This window comes from Acyrthosiphon pisum, chromosome A2 (assembly GCF_005508785.2).
Source record: "Acyrthosiphon pisum isolate AL4f chromosome A2, pea_aphid_22Mar2018_4r6ur, whole genome shotgun sequence".
In the NCBI taxonomy this organism is placed as follows: Eukaryota; Metazoa; Arthropoda; class Insecta; order Hemiptera; family Aphididae; genus Acyrthosiphon; species Acyrthosiphon pisum.
Genome location: NC_042495.1, coordinates 28,327,442 through 28,344,769, shown reverse-complemented (window position 1 = coordinate 28,344,769; position 17,328 = coordinate 28,327,442). Strand labels below are relative to the sequence as shown.

The window sequence follows — 17,328 nt, the reverse complement described above, 5'->3', positions numbered from 1 at the left end:
CATAACCTAGTAGAATTAGTCTGGAAAGAAGAAAAAATTGTATTTGTTGGGTCAAAACGCATGACAATTTAGTATATGGCTCCTGATAATATATAGTTAAGTACCTACTATGCCAATTAATAAATATTAAAAATACTTATGCACAATTTCTTTTTATAACCATATAAAATCCAAATGTTCACAAAATGTATCAAATTTAATATTTGAAAATTTTTTTATGGTATAAATTTATAAAATGTTCAACTTTTATAGCTAAGGATTGAAAATTTAAATCAAGGTTCCACAAGAACAAAAATACTGTTCAAGGCACATATATTATTCTGAATTTTTCTATAACACTTATTTTATTGTAGTAAAATCTTTTCTCTGTATGATTTAATATAGTAAACAATCACAATTTATCTTTTATTAAAATATTTAATATTAATAAAAAAAATACATAAATTATGTTTCTATCAACTCATTAGAAAATCATTAAGCACATCAGTTAATAAATCAATTCCATATTGATGACATTAAGTGGCCAAATCAATAGTGTCATGTCCTTTTTGCATTATTCTCCTCAATATTACTTAAAATTGATCACTCATCATAGTTCTTTGGTTTAACGCAGCTGATGTTTTATAGTTATTTATGTTTCTATTATCCCATACATCCTATAACATTGCATAAAATGTTTTAATTTAATTTTAAGCATAATTTTTTATTTTCTTAATAGTTTTACATCTGGCAATGGACTCCATAATTTGACATTTCTACCAATACTGCTAGTGGCAAACAAAAACTCTGAAGGATGTGGTTGTATACAATTGACCGCGGAATAATCCCCTTGTAGTGTGAACAAATTCTTCTCTGTATTTTTTTCCCATACAAATATTAAACCATTATCTGAACCAGCTACGATGAATTGATTTCGACTATAATTAATGTATAAAATAAATATTTGAACATTGATTATTATAAATTATTAATAACAACTTCACCTTCCAAAAAAGTTAGCTTCTTTGTTGTGAATACAAAAATTATTATTACGACCAATATATCTACAATGGTAATCTTTTGCCTGATTACGAAAGTATTTCTCAAAAGCTTTCTTCTTGGTTTGGTCAGTAAGATACCATACTGGAACATTTGATGTAGTATCCGACATTTCAAGAATTTTTTTTCCTGAATAGAGAACACAAACAATTGATAAAAACAATAAATAGTTTATATAGAATTCTAAAAATATAAATACAAAAATACTGTTATAGTAGTTACCATCAAATGTATCTTTATTATTAGATTGTGCATTTAATAAATCACTATAAAGACATTTGTATGCGGCACTAGTATTATATGATGGGTATTTCATTATGAACTGATCTAAATAAATTTTAGAATCTGTTAACTTGTTCAGTTTAAATAGGCTTACTACCAACTGAAAATGTGCTTCCATATGGTTAGGCTCCAATTTTAATGCAGTCACGCAATCTTTGAGAGCTGCGTAGAAGTCTCCATGCCACTTTCTTTTAATGTAGGCTGCAGCTCTATTCAAAAACAGTTCACTGCATTTATGAATATTTATAGCTTCATTATAAAGGATAATAGCAGCAGTATAGTCTTCTTTTTCATATAAATGATTTGCCTGTAATTTATAAGAACACTTTAATTTATTTACTATTTTATAAGCATAAATATATGACATGCAATTTACAATGTATATTTCTAACCTTTAATTTTAATTGTACTACATTATCTGGTAGTGTCAAATGAGGAACAGGAACTTGATCATCTATTAAATTTGTAGAAGAAACCTCCTTGTTTTCTTTTTAAATTACACAAATGATTAAATAACATATTATAAATTACTTTATAATTGTATTAATAAACTTACGAAGAACTTTCAAAACTTTAGGGATGTTGAAAAATGCATTATCCACTCGATTCACTAAGTCATATAAGTATACATATTCACAACCATAATTAACCAATAACTCTTGTCCATCAGGACTAAAAGTCAAATGAGTAATTCCTTGAATTGTCCGTGTTATTGTTTCACTGTTCTTTGGTTGGATGTGGCCTGGTAAAAAATATTGGAGTGCATTGTTAACATTATTGCCATCATATACCAATGCATTTTCCGAAGCTTGTTTCATATAAAATGATGACAGCGATTTAATCATTCTGCGGTCATACAATCTCACATATTGGTCATTAGCACCAACTGCAAGCTGTTCAGATCTAATTTGGTTTATATCTAAGCATGTAGGTCCAATCCTACTCCCAGAATTACCACATATCTTCACCAAAGTATTTTGAAGTTTTCCGATAGAACATATATGTCTCATTCTTATATCATGTTGGCTGTATGAACATCAACAAATAATTTAGTGTCAACATTATTACAAAATTGGTATGATTACATTGAAGCTAAATTTAATAAACCATTATCACACATTCACTAGATGAATCATACCTAATATATCCATTCCCTGAAGCACACCAATAAAGACTAGGCGAATCATTTGCAACAGCTAGACTTCTGATTTCTCCACGAAAACAAAAGCAACTCCTTAATTTTCTACTCGTAGTTACATTATATGTAAGTGAACGCTGATCAGCAGATGCAGTCGCAAGTATATCATCATTATAACCAGGTATAAACTATATGTATATATAAAAAAAAAAAAAAAAAACAATATAACACAATACAACACAACAAAATAATAATATCTATTCCAAACAGTTTTTGTTTTAATTGTTTTTCATTTCTATTAACCAAGTGCATTTACTCTTTTCACCGATAGAATGTGGTTGCACACAAACCGAAACGAGTCGTAGATCACCATATACACACAAAACCCCACTCCTCGGATTCAGTCGTATGTGCTAAGTAACTACATTGTCTCAGGGAACAGAGTAAGTATAGGTTTCTTAAAAATACACTACAGTGCGTTTAATTACCTTAATAGAAAATATGCTGTCATTGTGTACAGTTTTAATAGAAGTTTTAGCTTTTTGTAAAAATGGATCCCATACTATTATTTGATGGTCATTAGATACTGATGCTAAGGTGCTGAAAAATTAAATAGATTATATAAGTCTTAATAATTATATTATTTTTTAATAATCATACCTACACTTTTATTCAATTAAAATAGTTATTAATTTAACATACATATACCTTCCACTTTTATTCCATTGAAGGCAATTAACACTTCCTTTATGTCCTTTTAATTGAGCGAATAATCCAAGTTTTGAAATACATTTGTAATCCATGTTACTTTTTAATGTATACTTTGTGTGGATGTGATCCTAATCATCAATAATAGTTTTAAATTTAACGTAACTGAATAGAATAATAAAATATAGTATGTCATGATGTTTATATTACGTTCAATTCTCGATTCCTTATCAACTGTAAAATGTTCAGATTTGTTGCCGAAGACATATTGATGTTTCACTTCCGTTATAGCAATCAATATTATAACTTTTAATAATTTAAGAGTCGAGTTAAAACATAGAATTTGAACTACTGAAAACATACATACATTTTCACCATGTTTCTACAATTTACAAACTACCAATGACAAATTTATAACAGTTATTAAATATATTATAAAGACTAGGATTCCTAATGTAAAAAAATTTCTGTTGAATTTTAAACTGATTTTTATTGAAATGTTGTTGGAAATTTTGAGCTTATTCGCGGAGGGTTGAGCCGTGTTCAGTCTTTGGTACCTATTACTATATTACTTTTATTTACCTACCTACTATAAATAATTGACAAGAAATTTTTACATCAGCATTATCAGAGATACTTGTATCGGATTTTATCTTAAATGCCTACATAGAAAACCCTCAGTACAATTTTGATTTATCTACTATAAACTGGTGATATGAGATACATTAATTACAACTTACAAGGTACCTACTTATTGTTCATTCACGCTGTGGCCGGATGGGATGTGAGAAAACGTCGATCATGTAGGTGAATACTGAATAGTCAGGCAGGTGGCAGCGGTCACTACGTAGGGTTTTGCGCGAGAGTAGACAATGAAAAACTCACATTGTCGTGCAGTCATAAATATGTCGGATGACGGATACTCGGGACGATTGAAATTGAGTCCGTTGGTTGTTAGTTCTTTGTCTTAGGTCTGTAGTACTCAAAGATGTTATAAACAAAAGGTAGCATTTCTAAATGTCAAGGATGGTTCACGGCTTATAAGATGGCGTCGTCGGTTTATAACGTCTTAGAGTACTACGCTGTGCAGGCGTTCCATTCTGATAACCCATGGAAAAAAGCTAATAGGAATTTCGTGGAGCAGAAAAAAACACCACTCCGCTTTAAATTAATTAAAACATCAGATATTAAGTTATATATACAACCCTTTTATGAACCCCAAACTAAGTTTGTATTACTTCTGTTATACTTAAATGATACCTTTTTGTTCACAAGTGGTTTGAGAAGGTGTTTTTTTCGGAGACATATTAACATTTTGGATGTTCATGTGTGATTGATGATATGTCAAGAGGCACATTGAATAAATTTAAAAAGAGATGTACTTAAATTGCATGAACTGGTTAATTATGTAGAAAAAATAATTTACATATCATTAATATACTTATCTAGTTAAATTACTTTTATAAATATTAGGTCTGCTAAAGAATTGCCTGCATCCTCAGCAGCTACAGAGCGTTCTTTTAGCTCTTATTCAGCGAAAAAGTTACTGTTTATTTATGAACATATAAATAATCAAGACCTGGAAGTGTCAAAATCAATGAAAAGCGCACAAACAAACCAAGAATCTTTTACCATTAACAATGAAGATAAAGAGCCTTCCTGCAGTTATCAGGCTTGTTGTTCTAGCAGTGAAAACGGGGAAGAGGATTACATACTGATGATATAGTAGAGTCTGAAGGTGATAAGTTTGGTGAAACAGATTCAAGTGATGATGATTTTTTTAATTCCATTCAACATACTCACTTAATATGTTCTGAATTTTAATTACATTTTTAATTTTATTGTTTAATAAAAGTTTCATGATTTATTTTACATATTGTTTTCTGTTCTGAATAAAATAAGTAATGGTTTTTTAAAATGTGTTTCAAATTTCAAAAACATACGATTCTAGTTCTACAGAGGGTAACTGGAAGAACTGACAAATTAAATAACTTGTTCTAATCAATATTTTAGATTCTGAGTGAAACGATGAAGGTATTGATTTTACAATGATGTGTGTTTTTTAATTTTTTTAATTTTTTTTTGTGTCTGTCATTACCTTGGACAGTAAAAGTGCTTGGATTTTCTTCAACAGTACCTTTTCTGATAGGAAAGTGAATCTAGTTGGTACTTTGGGGGGTCAAAAGTAAAAATTTTCCAATATTTTTCAAAAGCACCTTGAAAAACAAAAGAAAAATTAAAGAAAAACGGGAATTTTTACGCATAATCTGTTTTCAAGAAAATTGAAATTGGTTTCTGCTGTAACTTTTAAACAAATGACCGTTGGTGCATAAAACATTAACTGAACGTTTATGTTTGCATTTTCTATACACCATAACGTTTTTCAAATATTTTGATTTATTTTGAGCTGTTTACAGACATTTTAAGTTTCCATTTTTTTTTAGTTTTTTTTTCTATAAATATCAATAAAATTTTATTTGTTAGTTAAAAAAGCTTGAAATTTAATAGAAGGTTCCTATTATATTGTTTCAAAGGCAGATAGAAAAAATTAAAAATCCATAATCACAATTTTTTTTTATTAGCATTTAAAGTTCAAAAATTGACAAAATATGTAAAAATCACGAAAATCACGAAAATTAGGAAATTATTTTGAGTTAAGAATTCGTAAAAAATTTTTTTTTAAATCTAAGATTTGAAAATGCAATATAAGATTCCTCATAAGTTTGTCTATCATTTAAAAAAAAATGTCTACAAGCAAGTCAAATAAAATTTTTATGAGCTTTTGAAATTCATATTTTTACAACATTCGATATTCACTCGATTTCTCACGTAACGATTTTCTTATTTTGTTATAATTAAAAAACGAATGACTGTAGATACTTGGAAATTTCACTGAATGTTTATATTGGCATTTTCTATATACGATAAAATTTTGAAAATAATTTGACTCTTTTTGAGCTGTTTACGGACATTGTCAGTTTTCAATTTTTTTATTTAGTTTATTCTATGAATATCAATTAAGTTATCTGTTGGGTCAAAAAGTGTAAAAATACAATACTCCTGATATATTGTCACAATAGCAGTTAAAAATTTTAAAAATACATAGGCACAATTTTTTTTTATAAGCATTTAAAGATCGAATTTTGACAAAATGTATCAAATTTAAAATTGAATAATTATTTCGTAGTTAAAAATCTATAAAATGTTCAACTTTTATATCTAAGGATTGAAAATTTAAAACAAGATTCCACGTAAGTAGTTAATTCTGTTACCAAAAAAATCTAAAAAATACATAATCGCATTTCATTTTTATAGTCATTTTAAACTCAAATTTGAACGAAATTACATATTTAAAAACCTGTAATAACTATTTTAGTTGTTTTGTTGTGATTGTATAATATTATCCGTGGGTACTTCGTACTTGAAACTTCTAAAGTATACTATTATATTATATCTATGATAGTACCACGGTTTGTTGTTGATGTATGACGCGTTACCTAATGAATATGGTGATATGATTAATTTGGAATTTACTATAGGTAACTACTTCAGGTCAATTATTTTTTTTTAATACCATAGATAAGTATATAATATGTTTATATGTCTTATACCTAGACTGACATACCGTCTCCGCTCAGAATCATTTTTCTTATACAATGATATTATATTATTGAATTCAAATTTAATACCATCCATTATACAGTGACCCACTTGTAACCTACTGTACAGCAGAGCGAAATCCACTTAAGTAGTTAATTTTTAAAATATAATTATTTTTGTTAAGTAAAGTATATTTTGGGTATTTACAGCGGGTTACGATGTAGTTTGGTTTGTGAGCAACCACATTCTATCGACGAACGAAGTTTGGACAAGCTAAAATACAAGGCTGGGCATTAACGAGTTAAAGAGTTAACGTTAAGTTTAAAGGTTGATTTTATTTTAACTTTTTAACTTAACTAGTTACTTTTGTCTTTTCATTAACTTAACTGTTAACTTACTAAATTTCTTTTTTAATTAACATGAAATTAATGAGTTAATTTTTCATTTTAAGATGTAAGTTAAGTTATTTTGTTTTCATTTCAAAAAATATTTACCATAAACTGTTTAAAGTTTAAAATTTATATCATTTGAATCTAACTTATATGGAAATACTGTATAAAGTAAAAACACTGTAGTCTACAATTTGTTTTGAGTTGGAAAAAATTAAAAGATTAAGTACGCTAGCATTTTATATACAAATTAACTTTTTTTTAACTTAATAAAAAGTTAACAAAAAGTGTGTATTAACTTTTCACGTTTTGTTATTAATGCATATTAATAACTTAACTGAGTTAAAAAAAAAATCATTAACTTGCCTAGCCTTGCTAAAATGTAATGATTATGGATAATATTGAACACTTCAGTGATGTACCTATTTTGCCTACACGATACGTCGGGTAACACTTTATGCTAGCACAAAATGTAAGTAGGTAATATTATAATAATATTTATATTTATATTTTGAATACCTACACCTCAATTTTTCAGTATTCATAACGATTTTCAACTTAGAATTTAAACCTAGTTTATAGGTACCTTAATAGAACTTTTTATGAATTTCTAGCAGAAAACAATTTGAAATTTTCCGTATTTTGACAAATTATGTTGATTCATTCTGAATCTGCAGACACTATAAAAAAATATTATGGATTTATACTCATTTATGCAGCTCTTACATTTACATAAACAATATAATATTATTTATATTTATATTTTATAGACTGGCTGAAGATAATTATCTATAGCCGTGCTATACACTAATTCAAATGTTTCATGTCATTTAAAATACATATTAATTTTAACATGTAGCTTATCTTTTCTTTCTTTCCTATTTCATAACTTACTTGATTTTTAATATATATTAAATTCTTAACTCACAGAACTCAATTTAATATGTTATATAATTTTGTGTGTTTTATAATATAAGTGTACAAATAATTAAATGATTTTAACTAGGTATTCTAAGACCATTTCCTTTCGATCCTTGGTTAATAGTCTTAATTAATGTCTTATCTGTGACAAGAATATCTAATATTTGGTCATTAGCTTCTTCTTCTTATGTGCCTTTACAACTCTGCAGACGTTTTTGCTGCCACCATCACTGATCTCAAATAATCGCGATTTCTTCCAATCTATTACTTGTAGCATCTCTAGATACGCCTCTCTAGTTTATAAAATGTCGATTACAGTGAATAATACTGGTAGTAACACTAACTAGTTAGTTTTAATTCATAATAACTTTGTAAATTAACTAGTTGCATTCAATGAGTAAAATAATCTAATCTAACTCGTTAAAAATAATAAGTAACTAGTTTTTTTGTAGTTTTTTTTTCATTTATTGAATTTTTCAATTTCTTATTTTGTTAAACTTTCAATATTCTAATGACTGATATTCCAAGAAATTAAGGTTATTACCTACCAATTTGAAATATTTAATCAAACTATAGGTTGACAGTTGTTCAATTTACCTGCAATTAGTAAATTTCAGAAACTAATTTATATTCTAACTTAGTTACTTTTTATATTAAAGTAACTTAACTTTAACTAATTGAAAAAAGTGAATAACTTTTTTCCAGCTTTGCCAATAGGTAGGTATTTATTTTAAAATGTTATCCTTTATTAGATAGTATCTATTAGTTACTATATAAGATAAAGTACCTACTATCTATTATAATGGCTCTATTTCTATGGCTTTAAACATATTTATAATATTAGTATTTTACTTAATCAGTAATTTAGTGAAATGTATATTTTAGATTTTGTATAGATAAATTAGTAGTGAAAAAAGCAAATTATAAAAAAAAAAACAAAAAAATAAAAGTAAGTAGAAAGTAATAATAAATACTAGGTACCTAATATAAAAAAAATCAAGCCTTAAAAAAAATGAATGACAATTAAAAATCAATTAATAACACATGATGAACTAATAAATTACAAGTTTATTTTAATAGTTTTATTTTTTAGATCATTCTTATGACTAAAATATTGAGTATATCTTCAAATGATAACAAATTTGTCGCTCTTGAGGATCGCCCTAAAAAAAAAAAATGTACATTTGAATAACAGCAGTGGTATGACAGGAATTTTATTGAGGGGGGGGGGGATATAATTTTATATTCATTATTTCTGAGATAAATTATAGAGTAGTGCCCCGCTCACTAATATTATATGTATATAATTAAAAAACTAAAAAAAAGTTTTATAATTTAACTATAGTTATAAATTTTATTTTATTTTAATTTATTTAATTTACAATAATAATATTGACTTGGTTGCTATAGCTGCACATGATATATCGATAGTTACCATCAATATATATGTTTTATCGATTATTATAACTTAATCAATGCGTGTAAACTGCAGTTGTCTTTTGAAATTCAACCAAATTAAATTTTAGAAAAGCTCTTTGTCGGGCAAAACTAAAGATTAGCCTGATTCAGAATATACCAAGTTCATCCCTGTACGTTTAGCCGTTGTCGATAAATCGCGAGACAAATAGACAAGAATCAAAGTTAAAAAAAAACACCGATCTGCTGTACACTAGGTGTCTAGAAGGGTCGCTGTAACGGATGTTATAAAATAATATGAATTCAATAATGTAAAATCATTCGGGATTGATAAATAGGGCCCCAAACGCTCTTTTCTTGGTCCTGGGGAAAAAAAAGAAGTTGGTAAGTTGAGTCCCGGAAAAAAGGTGAATCCGTTGGCCCCTATTTTTTTTAATATCTAATAATATTTATTTATGTCAAAGTTTATAACTATGGTTTAGATTAAAAAATTTCATTTTTATTATTATAACTAGCTGATCCCGTGCACTTTGTTGCCCGTTAAATATACCAACTCTATATAACTCTAACTTTATTAATTCGTTATTTAATATTTGGTATATGGTGTTCAAAATTTATCTTAACTTTTCTGTTGCCCGGAATAAAAATTTTGATTCGCAGAAGTATATTATCAGGTAGGCTATCTACCTGCAGTAGATTGCGGACCCTGTTCTATCTGTACGTAAGTGTATGATTTAACTCTGTAGTATCAAAGTTTAGAAAGTTTGTCGTTTTTACTTAATTCCACCTACCGAGGATTAATATAATATTAATATTCATCAATTAATACAAAATCCTAACCTAACCTAACCGTTCTGAAATCCGATGAATAAAAAAAACCAAATTTAACCTTTAATTTAGCCCATCTTATTCCCAGAGGTCTGATCTACCCACAAACATTCATTTTTATTAAATTATTAGAAATCAAATTTTATAATTATGAATAATAATTACTAGTTGCATCCCAAAGTCTAAAAGGTCAATAATTTTTACACAAATTTCCTGCGGACTATATACGAGTTACTTCTCGACGTTTCCTAAATTTTATTGTAAATGAAAAGGATCTAGTACTAGTTGCCTCACAATTGGCAGCTAATCTATACTAATATAAAGCTGAAGAGTTTGTTTGTTTGAACACGCTAATCTCAGGAATTACTGGTTAGAATTGAAAAATTATTTTTGTGTTGGATAGTCCATTTATCGAGGAAGGCTTTAGGCTATATAACATCACACTATAATCAATTAATAGAAGTGCTTAAACAGGTATTTTGAGATTTACAATGGAAATATTTGTTTATAAATGGTTGCTATTGGTTATAGGAGAAATAATTAATAGAAATGTTATTTATTTATTATTGGTTGCTATAGGTAAGTATAATATTTTTTACTACTTACTGATTGACAGAGCAATTGTGTTTCATAATCACTATATCCTTCATTGGCTCGTGAAAGAGAAACCTGTCCTTTTTTTAAGTCCATGAGTTGCTACTTCCTGAAAAGAAATATAATATAGGATGTTTATTTTTAATTATATTTAATAAAATTAATAATATTTAAAGTAATTAATTTAAAATTTGCATACTTGTCCCTCAGGATTTAAAAGTATTGTAGCCATAAGATCACCAACAACCCAAGCTTGAATGTTCATAATAATTGATCCAGCACTATGTTTATGTATTTGATTACTGGCAGTAGAAGACCATACAGTTAACCAATTACCAGCTTCAAGATTTACCGAACCATGAAACTTGAATACAGTAGAAACATTTTGCTCAGCAATAGTGCGTACTAATTCATATCCTCTCAATGCAAATTCCTAAATAGTAATTATTGTTTTTTATTTCTTAATTAAAACATACATTTGAGTATTTCATTCCTACCTTTGATCCTTTGTTATATAATTTTACAAACCGTCCATCTGGACACACTTCACGAATTTCAATATCACTAGTTGATGAAACAGTGATAATATTAGAAAATTCACTCTCTGTTTCGTTACGTTCAAACAATTTTCTTTTTTTGGCACTTGGGCTGCCAACTACAGACGGATTTGGAGTAATATTTAACCCCCTTTGTTCACTCACTAATAGTTTTCGATTAGTGCTATTAAATCTTATTAAATCTTGATATTTTTCTACTTTCTTGGAAATATCAATTTGCATGGCTGTTAATTGTTGATCAAGTATATGAATTTCAGATATATAGTTAGGCCTTTGAAGTACTCTTAATTGTTCCAAATCGTTAATTTTCCTCTGAAAAAAAAAAAAATGTTTTTATTATTTAATAATACAAACAACAATTTATAAGTGTATATATACCAAATAATTATTATTAGAGGACAATATATCATCTCTTAGTTTTGTTAATTCAGTAATAGGTAAATTGGCCACATTTATATCTTCTTGAATTGCATCCAGAGTACTATTTTTGTGTTGCGACATATTTTCCGAATTTTGAATCTAAATGTTAATTTTTTTTTAATATTCATCAATCATGGTTGTTAATTTTATTAAAATACTAAACATTGACAGTGTTTTGATAAAAGTGCGTATAGGTACCAAATTTCAACTTTTTGCAGGAAACAAAAAAAAATTGATTAAAATATATTCCATTTTAAAGAAAGAACATTCATGTATACAAGTTATTAAACATGAGACACCCTGGAATTAAACTTGCTTATTATATTACCTTAACTAAATTTATATTTAATATTATATTAGTTTAAAAAAAACAATATGGATTATGCCCTTTTTAACAATTTTAATTTTATAAACGCACTTTTAAAAACATATACAGTGAAATAACTCAAATTGGTTGGGGGCGAAAAAATTTGACTTATAGAAAAAATTCTGTGTACTTATTAAAATGCAGGGGAGAAGATATTCCTTTGAGTTATCTAGGTTTCACTGTAATAAATAGTGGTATAATAAGCCTTTTAAACATTTTAATTTGTACAAATGAAAAGTGCTTAGAATGTTTTGATAATGATGACAATAACTTTTTACTTCTTGAATTCTCTAAAATGTAAGCAAATCAAAACCTATTTTAAATTAGTACCAGCACTAATAGAGAAAAAGATTCTTATGAGAAATTAATGATTATTAACTATGCATCACTCATATTAAGCACTCACACCAAGATTCCTAACCATTGTCATATTATTTGAATATAATAGTGTTGCACAATAGTTTATTTTTCATATGTGATCCTATTGCATTGAGGTAGGTTTTAGTTATCAGTTAATGCAGAAGTGCGCCATCTGATTTTATATAATCTGTGGTAGAACTTAGTACTACTAAGTACTTAGTTAAACCTGGTAATATACAAAGGGATATAATAATTATTATTGTACACACTGCAATAAGCATACATTGAGTGTGGTATAAGCCCTTTTAACAATGCTACGTATATTATTTTACGATTTTATTTTTAAAAAAGGGCGCCTGGATATCTTTTAATCGATATTGCCAACTTAATTTTATGTATTATCTGTACTATATTTCTGATTTATCTGAAATTTTTGATAACGTCGATATACCTTGATCTTATTCTGATTTGTATCATGTTTAGATTTAGCCTTTGCCTTAGATTTTAATTCATTAAGTAATCTAAAATAGAATTTTTCATTTAAACGTCGAATTTCATCTAAAGTTCTTGTATCATTGCGTTGTTGTTCAATATAATCCTATGAAGAACATAAGTGTTTAATGCAAAAAAGTATGAATAATAAAATATTTAACTTTAACTTTACATTTATAAGTTGGAAATCGTCCATCATGCTTTGATTTTTGTTTTCAATTGTAACTCTTTGTAAAATTTCTTCTTCTAATATTTTTTTGATTATCCTTAACAGTTTTCTTCACTATGGTTAATTCATTGATCAATATCTGTAAGAAAATACTAATAAATTAAATTACTGATAAAATACCTCATACACAGCACTCTAACCCTCAGCTACGGAAAACTTATCCATAAGGAATAGAAAACCTTCTCTGGATAACTAATAGCATAACAAGATTTCCCCGACTATATTACATATTTGATGGAGGCACCGAAACTTTGGACACTTATATGTACAAAGTTATCAATAACCTTTGGTTCAATTTGGTTTATACATTGGTATATCTTTGTGTTACTAACATAGTTCTTAAATAAATAATTTTTATGTAAAAGAAAAATACGGTTTTGTGGCCATTGAAAGCCGTGCATTTTATTTATATATACAATATGTTTTAGTAAAAAAAAATAAAAAATAACTCGTTCATTAACATTTTATAATATATAATTATTCATTAAGCTAACAATTAAAGTTAGAGTTAGAAGTGTAGAAGTATTTATAAAATAAAAATGAAGTAATATGATATTTATGGAGAAAAAAATTTACATAAAGAGAAATACAAACAATCAACTTGCAAAGGCACTAAGGATAATATTTTATTTTATTCTATTTACCAAATCATGTTTTACTCAATTATGCCATGACTAAATAATGTTGTACAAAAACTTGAATTTGACAAATTTTTTGAATAGATAGAGTAGGTACTTTACTAGACTTAAATCAAATAAGTACTCCAACTTAGTCAATTTAAATCAAATACTTGAATATGCTAACTATTTTATTGTAAAAATAAATTAAGAAAGATGGACAAGTGGGTACCATTCTTCTGCACAGAAGTTGTTGAGCATGTCGCTGTAATGGATGTGTTATATTTAAATTAATTGATAAGTCATTGCATACAAAAAACAATTCGGAGAGGAGATGTCAGATTCAATAGTAAAAAAAGTATTTAAAAAAGTATTCAATACGAAAAAAAGTATTTGAATACTTTTACTCACTGGAAACATAAGAAGTTAAACTTATTATATATGCAGATAGCCAGAGCTATATGTCTTGTGAAAAACCCCGAATTACATAAAAGATCAACCATATCGATGTAAGGCAGGGGTTGTCAACCTTTTTTGATGGATGACCCAAAAGTTACAATATACAAAATTGTGCTGATTATAAAGAGCCACTAAAAATGTTAATATTTTTTTTAATTTGAATAGCTATATTTTACTGATTTTAATATATTACATGTGTACACAATACACACCTTTAAAAAAATAATTTGCTTCCAAATCGTCTTCTTTTCTAAGTTGAAACAATGAGCGAAAAAACAAAATATAGTAACGATACAGGTATACAGCTAAAAACCGCAAGCGATTAAATTAATACATATTAATACATCCACGCCATGTCCCTACGGAAGACTGACTGACCTCGTCGTTTTTAGCATTTATATTAATTTGTCGAGCAAAATAAGTCATAAAATGTATTGTATTTGTTTGGAGTTTGTTCGCATTGTACACTCGTCGTATGACTAATTAGTTGTAGCGTTATTGTATTAGTTATCGATTTTAAGCCTGTGCTACTATCAAGTTATTGTTCTTGTGTATTATTCGCAATTATATATTTAATCCTGGTATTATTTCATATTTTCAAAAACAACAAAAATAATTTATAAAATAATATAAATTTTTTTGATATTATAAAATATTGTTTTTGAACATTCAATATTAATTTTTGCATGTGGAACTGGAGAGCCGCAACTTAAGATCGAAAGAGCCACAGGTTGCCGACCCCCTGATGTAAGGTATCATTACATCAGGGAACAATATGCAGAAGGGAAGTTCATGATGTAGTATAAGAGAAATGAAAATCAACAGACATTATGACAAAACCAATTCTAAGGAAACAACTTGAGTACCTCATAGATAATCTAGGGATACAGAATAATAATTCTTAGTTGTTTTCTTAACTGAATTAGAATTTAAGAATTAGATTAGCTATATAGTTATATATTTATAAGGTAAGCGAAAATGCAGAGGTGACATATTTTCAATATTGTGTATTTGTGTGTATGCGATAGTTAGAAATTTTAGCTATAGTATTATTATAATACAGTTCTTATGGCAGTCGAGATATGCGACTCGTTGCCAATATACATTTTGCATGTTTGTTTTAGTGTATTATAGTATTATATGGTTTATTATTCATGGTAGGTAATAAAATCTGTTTATTAATTTAACTTAACCTTGTTTGAATTACATTAGTGATCTCTTCCTTTCAACATATTACCCTTATAACTAAAGACCGGATTTATATTCTCTTAAAATACCCAAAATATGATGCTAATATTCTCTAAAAAACCTTCAAATATTCTCATTATATTCTCTCAAAAATTTATAAAATATGCAAAAATATGTAAAAATATTCAATTAACATCATAATACGCTTTAATATGTATTTTTAAAATTATTTTAATAGTGAGGTTTAATTAGGAATTAAAAGTTGTGTATTATACCTAATGGAATACTATTGCACTTTAGTAAGGGTGGGAAATAGGGATATAATATAAATATAACAGTATAATATTAAAACATAAAAACAATATTCCTTTGGTATATTTTAATTAAAAGTTGTATTAATCATTTAAGTCACAGTGTGAAAAAATAACAAATATTAATATAAATATAAAATTTATCTGGGTACCGTAATATTAAAATTAAAAATAAATAGAAATTTTTTCTCACAATTTACGAAATATTCCAAAGTATGCTAAATGGGTTAAATATTCTCTATCTAACCCATGAAATATTCTCAAATATGCAGAAAAAACTTTTTTCTACGCATTCAGAATTGAACGAATCATCCACATTTTTTACTCTCATAAGACTGCATAGACCCAGTAACGATATGTAAAAACATATAAATCCGGTCTTTACTTATAACCTTCAGTTGAGCAAACCTAAGTGGATATAACATTAATAAAACTAAATAATATATAGAGTAATTCTACACTTCCTGATCACTGATGAGGTCAACAACGCACACCTAAAGCTTATGCTAGTATTATAAATGTATAGCTTCTAATGCTTGTATTAATATTAAAATTCAGCAATCAACAGCATGATAATAATACAATAGATCATAGATAGATCAATAACTTGATTAAAATGTAATAAATGATGTCCCATAAAAGTGTTAACTAGACTAGCAACTAGTGAGCGAGTATGAGAACCTATAGCTAAAATATAATATTATAAGTAATTAACAAGTTTGACCCAGGGAGCACCGTGTAAACGTAACTGTTAAATTCATTACAATCTTTCAATACAATTTAAATAAATAATGTAAATCAAATATTAATCTATTGAGCAAGGTTTTTGTGAATGTAACTCAACAGTACCTAATAAAAATACACTTTATAGATTTATAGCTTGTCACGCAATGACACTAGATGGGTTATGGGTAGAAATAAATAAAATATGTATGTTAATCTTATACTTATTCTTGACGTAGAGCAGTAACGACAGGTTGATAAACGTATGAATTCCTCACCGATTGCGTGTTGTAGATACGGAACAATTAATGGGTACACCGAATGAGCCGTGTAATGTTGACCATTATTGCGGAGTTGTGAACAATGTCAAGTGCCAACAAGTTAGAGGAGAATAAAAAAAAACAGAAGTGATGAGCAGTGAGCGCACAACGACAACGACGACAAGTGATAAGTATAGATAAGTACAATAAGCCAAGACGCCAAGTGTCTAGCACGGTTTAAGGTATATCTTAAACCGTGGTGTCTAGCAACAGGTGATTGGAAGATACAAAACTTCGTTATCATTATCAGTTATCGCCGCTTCTACCCATAGATATTAAACATATGGATACGGCATTCCTTATTTCATTCTACATACACTGTTTCTGCCAACATAACGGAGAGAGAAACGATGGGTTCTCACTCGCACAGA

The 17,328-nt window shown here is 27.6% G+C and overlaps 2 protein-coding genes across 4 annotated transcripts; both read right to left on the bottom strand.

Annotated features, from left to right (window-relative positions):
- Positions 1-572: 572 nt before the first annotated feature.
- LOC103309822 (WD and tetratricopeptide repeats protein 1-like) lies at positions 573-3,433 on the bottom strand. The gene is made up of 10 exons (XM_016805585.1): positions 3,377-3,433; positions 3,167-3,297; positions 2,947-3,058; positions 2,459-2,646; positions 1,877-2,346; positions 1,713-1,807; positions 1,261-1,627; positions 984-1,167; positions 725-917; positions 573-656 (listed from the first exon to the last, which is right to left on the bottom strand). The coding sequence occupies exons 1-10, from the start codon at positions 3,431-3,433 to the stop codon at positions 573-575; spliced, it is 1,881 nt and encodes a 626-aa protein (XP_016661074.1).
- A 5,691-nt stretch (positions 3,434-9,124) lies between these two features.
- Positions 9,125-17,106, bottom strand: LOC100574943 (lamin Dm0-like). Of its 3 annotated transcripts, none has more exons than XM_016805584.2 (8): positions 16,862-17,106; positions 13,283-13,418; positions 13,070-13,216; positions 11,850-11,990; positions 11,412-11,783; positions 11,114-11,347; positions 10,927-11,023; positions 9,125-9,239 (listed from the first exon to the last, which is right to left on the bottom strand). In XM_016805584.2, the coding sequence occupies exons 2-7, from the start codon at positions 13,307-13,309 to the stop codon at positions 10,967-10,969; spliced, it is 978 nt and encodes a 325-aa protein (XP_016661073.1). In that variant the 5' UTR covers positions 13,310-13,418; positions 16,862-17,106; the 3' UTR covers positions 9,125-9,239; positions 10,927-10,966. The 3 variants fall into 3 exon arrangements, with proteins under 3 accessions (XP_016661073.1, XP_003245502.1, XP_008184498.1); XM_003245454.4 differs by having other exon boundaries at positions 16,916-17,105; XM_008186276.3 differs by lacking the exon at positions 13,070-13,216 and having other exon boundaries at positions 16,916-17,103.
- Positions 17,107-17,328: the final 222 nt, after the last annotated feature.

Coding starts and splice junctions, on each gene's coding strand:
- LOC100574943 (XM_016805584.2), bottom strand. CDS start 13,309: ATGATGGACGATTTCCAACTTATAAAT. Junction 11,348..11,411: donor TATATAACAAAGGATCAAAG/GTAGGAATGAAA, acceptor ATTACTATTTAG/GAATTTGCATTGAGAGGATA. Junction 11,024..11,113: donor TTTTAAATCCTGAGGGACAA/GTATGCAAATTT, acceptor ATTTCTTTTCAG/GAAGTAGCAACTCATGGACT.
- LOC103309822 (XM_016805585.1), bottom strand. CDS start 3,433: ATGTCTTCGGCAACAAATCTGAACATTTTACAGTTGATAAGGAATCGA. Junction 2,647..2,946: donor ACAGCATATTTTCTATTAAG/GTAATTAAACGC, acceptor ATATACATATAG/TTTATACCTGGTTATAATGA. Junction 657..724: donor TATGGAGTCCATTGCCAGAT/GTAAAACTATTA, acceptor GCAATGTTATAG/GATGTATGGGATAATAGAAA.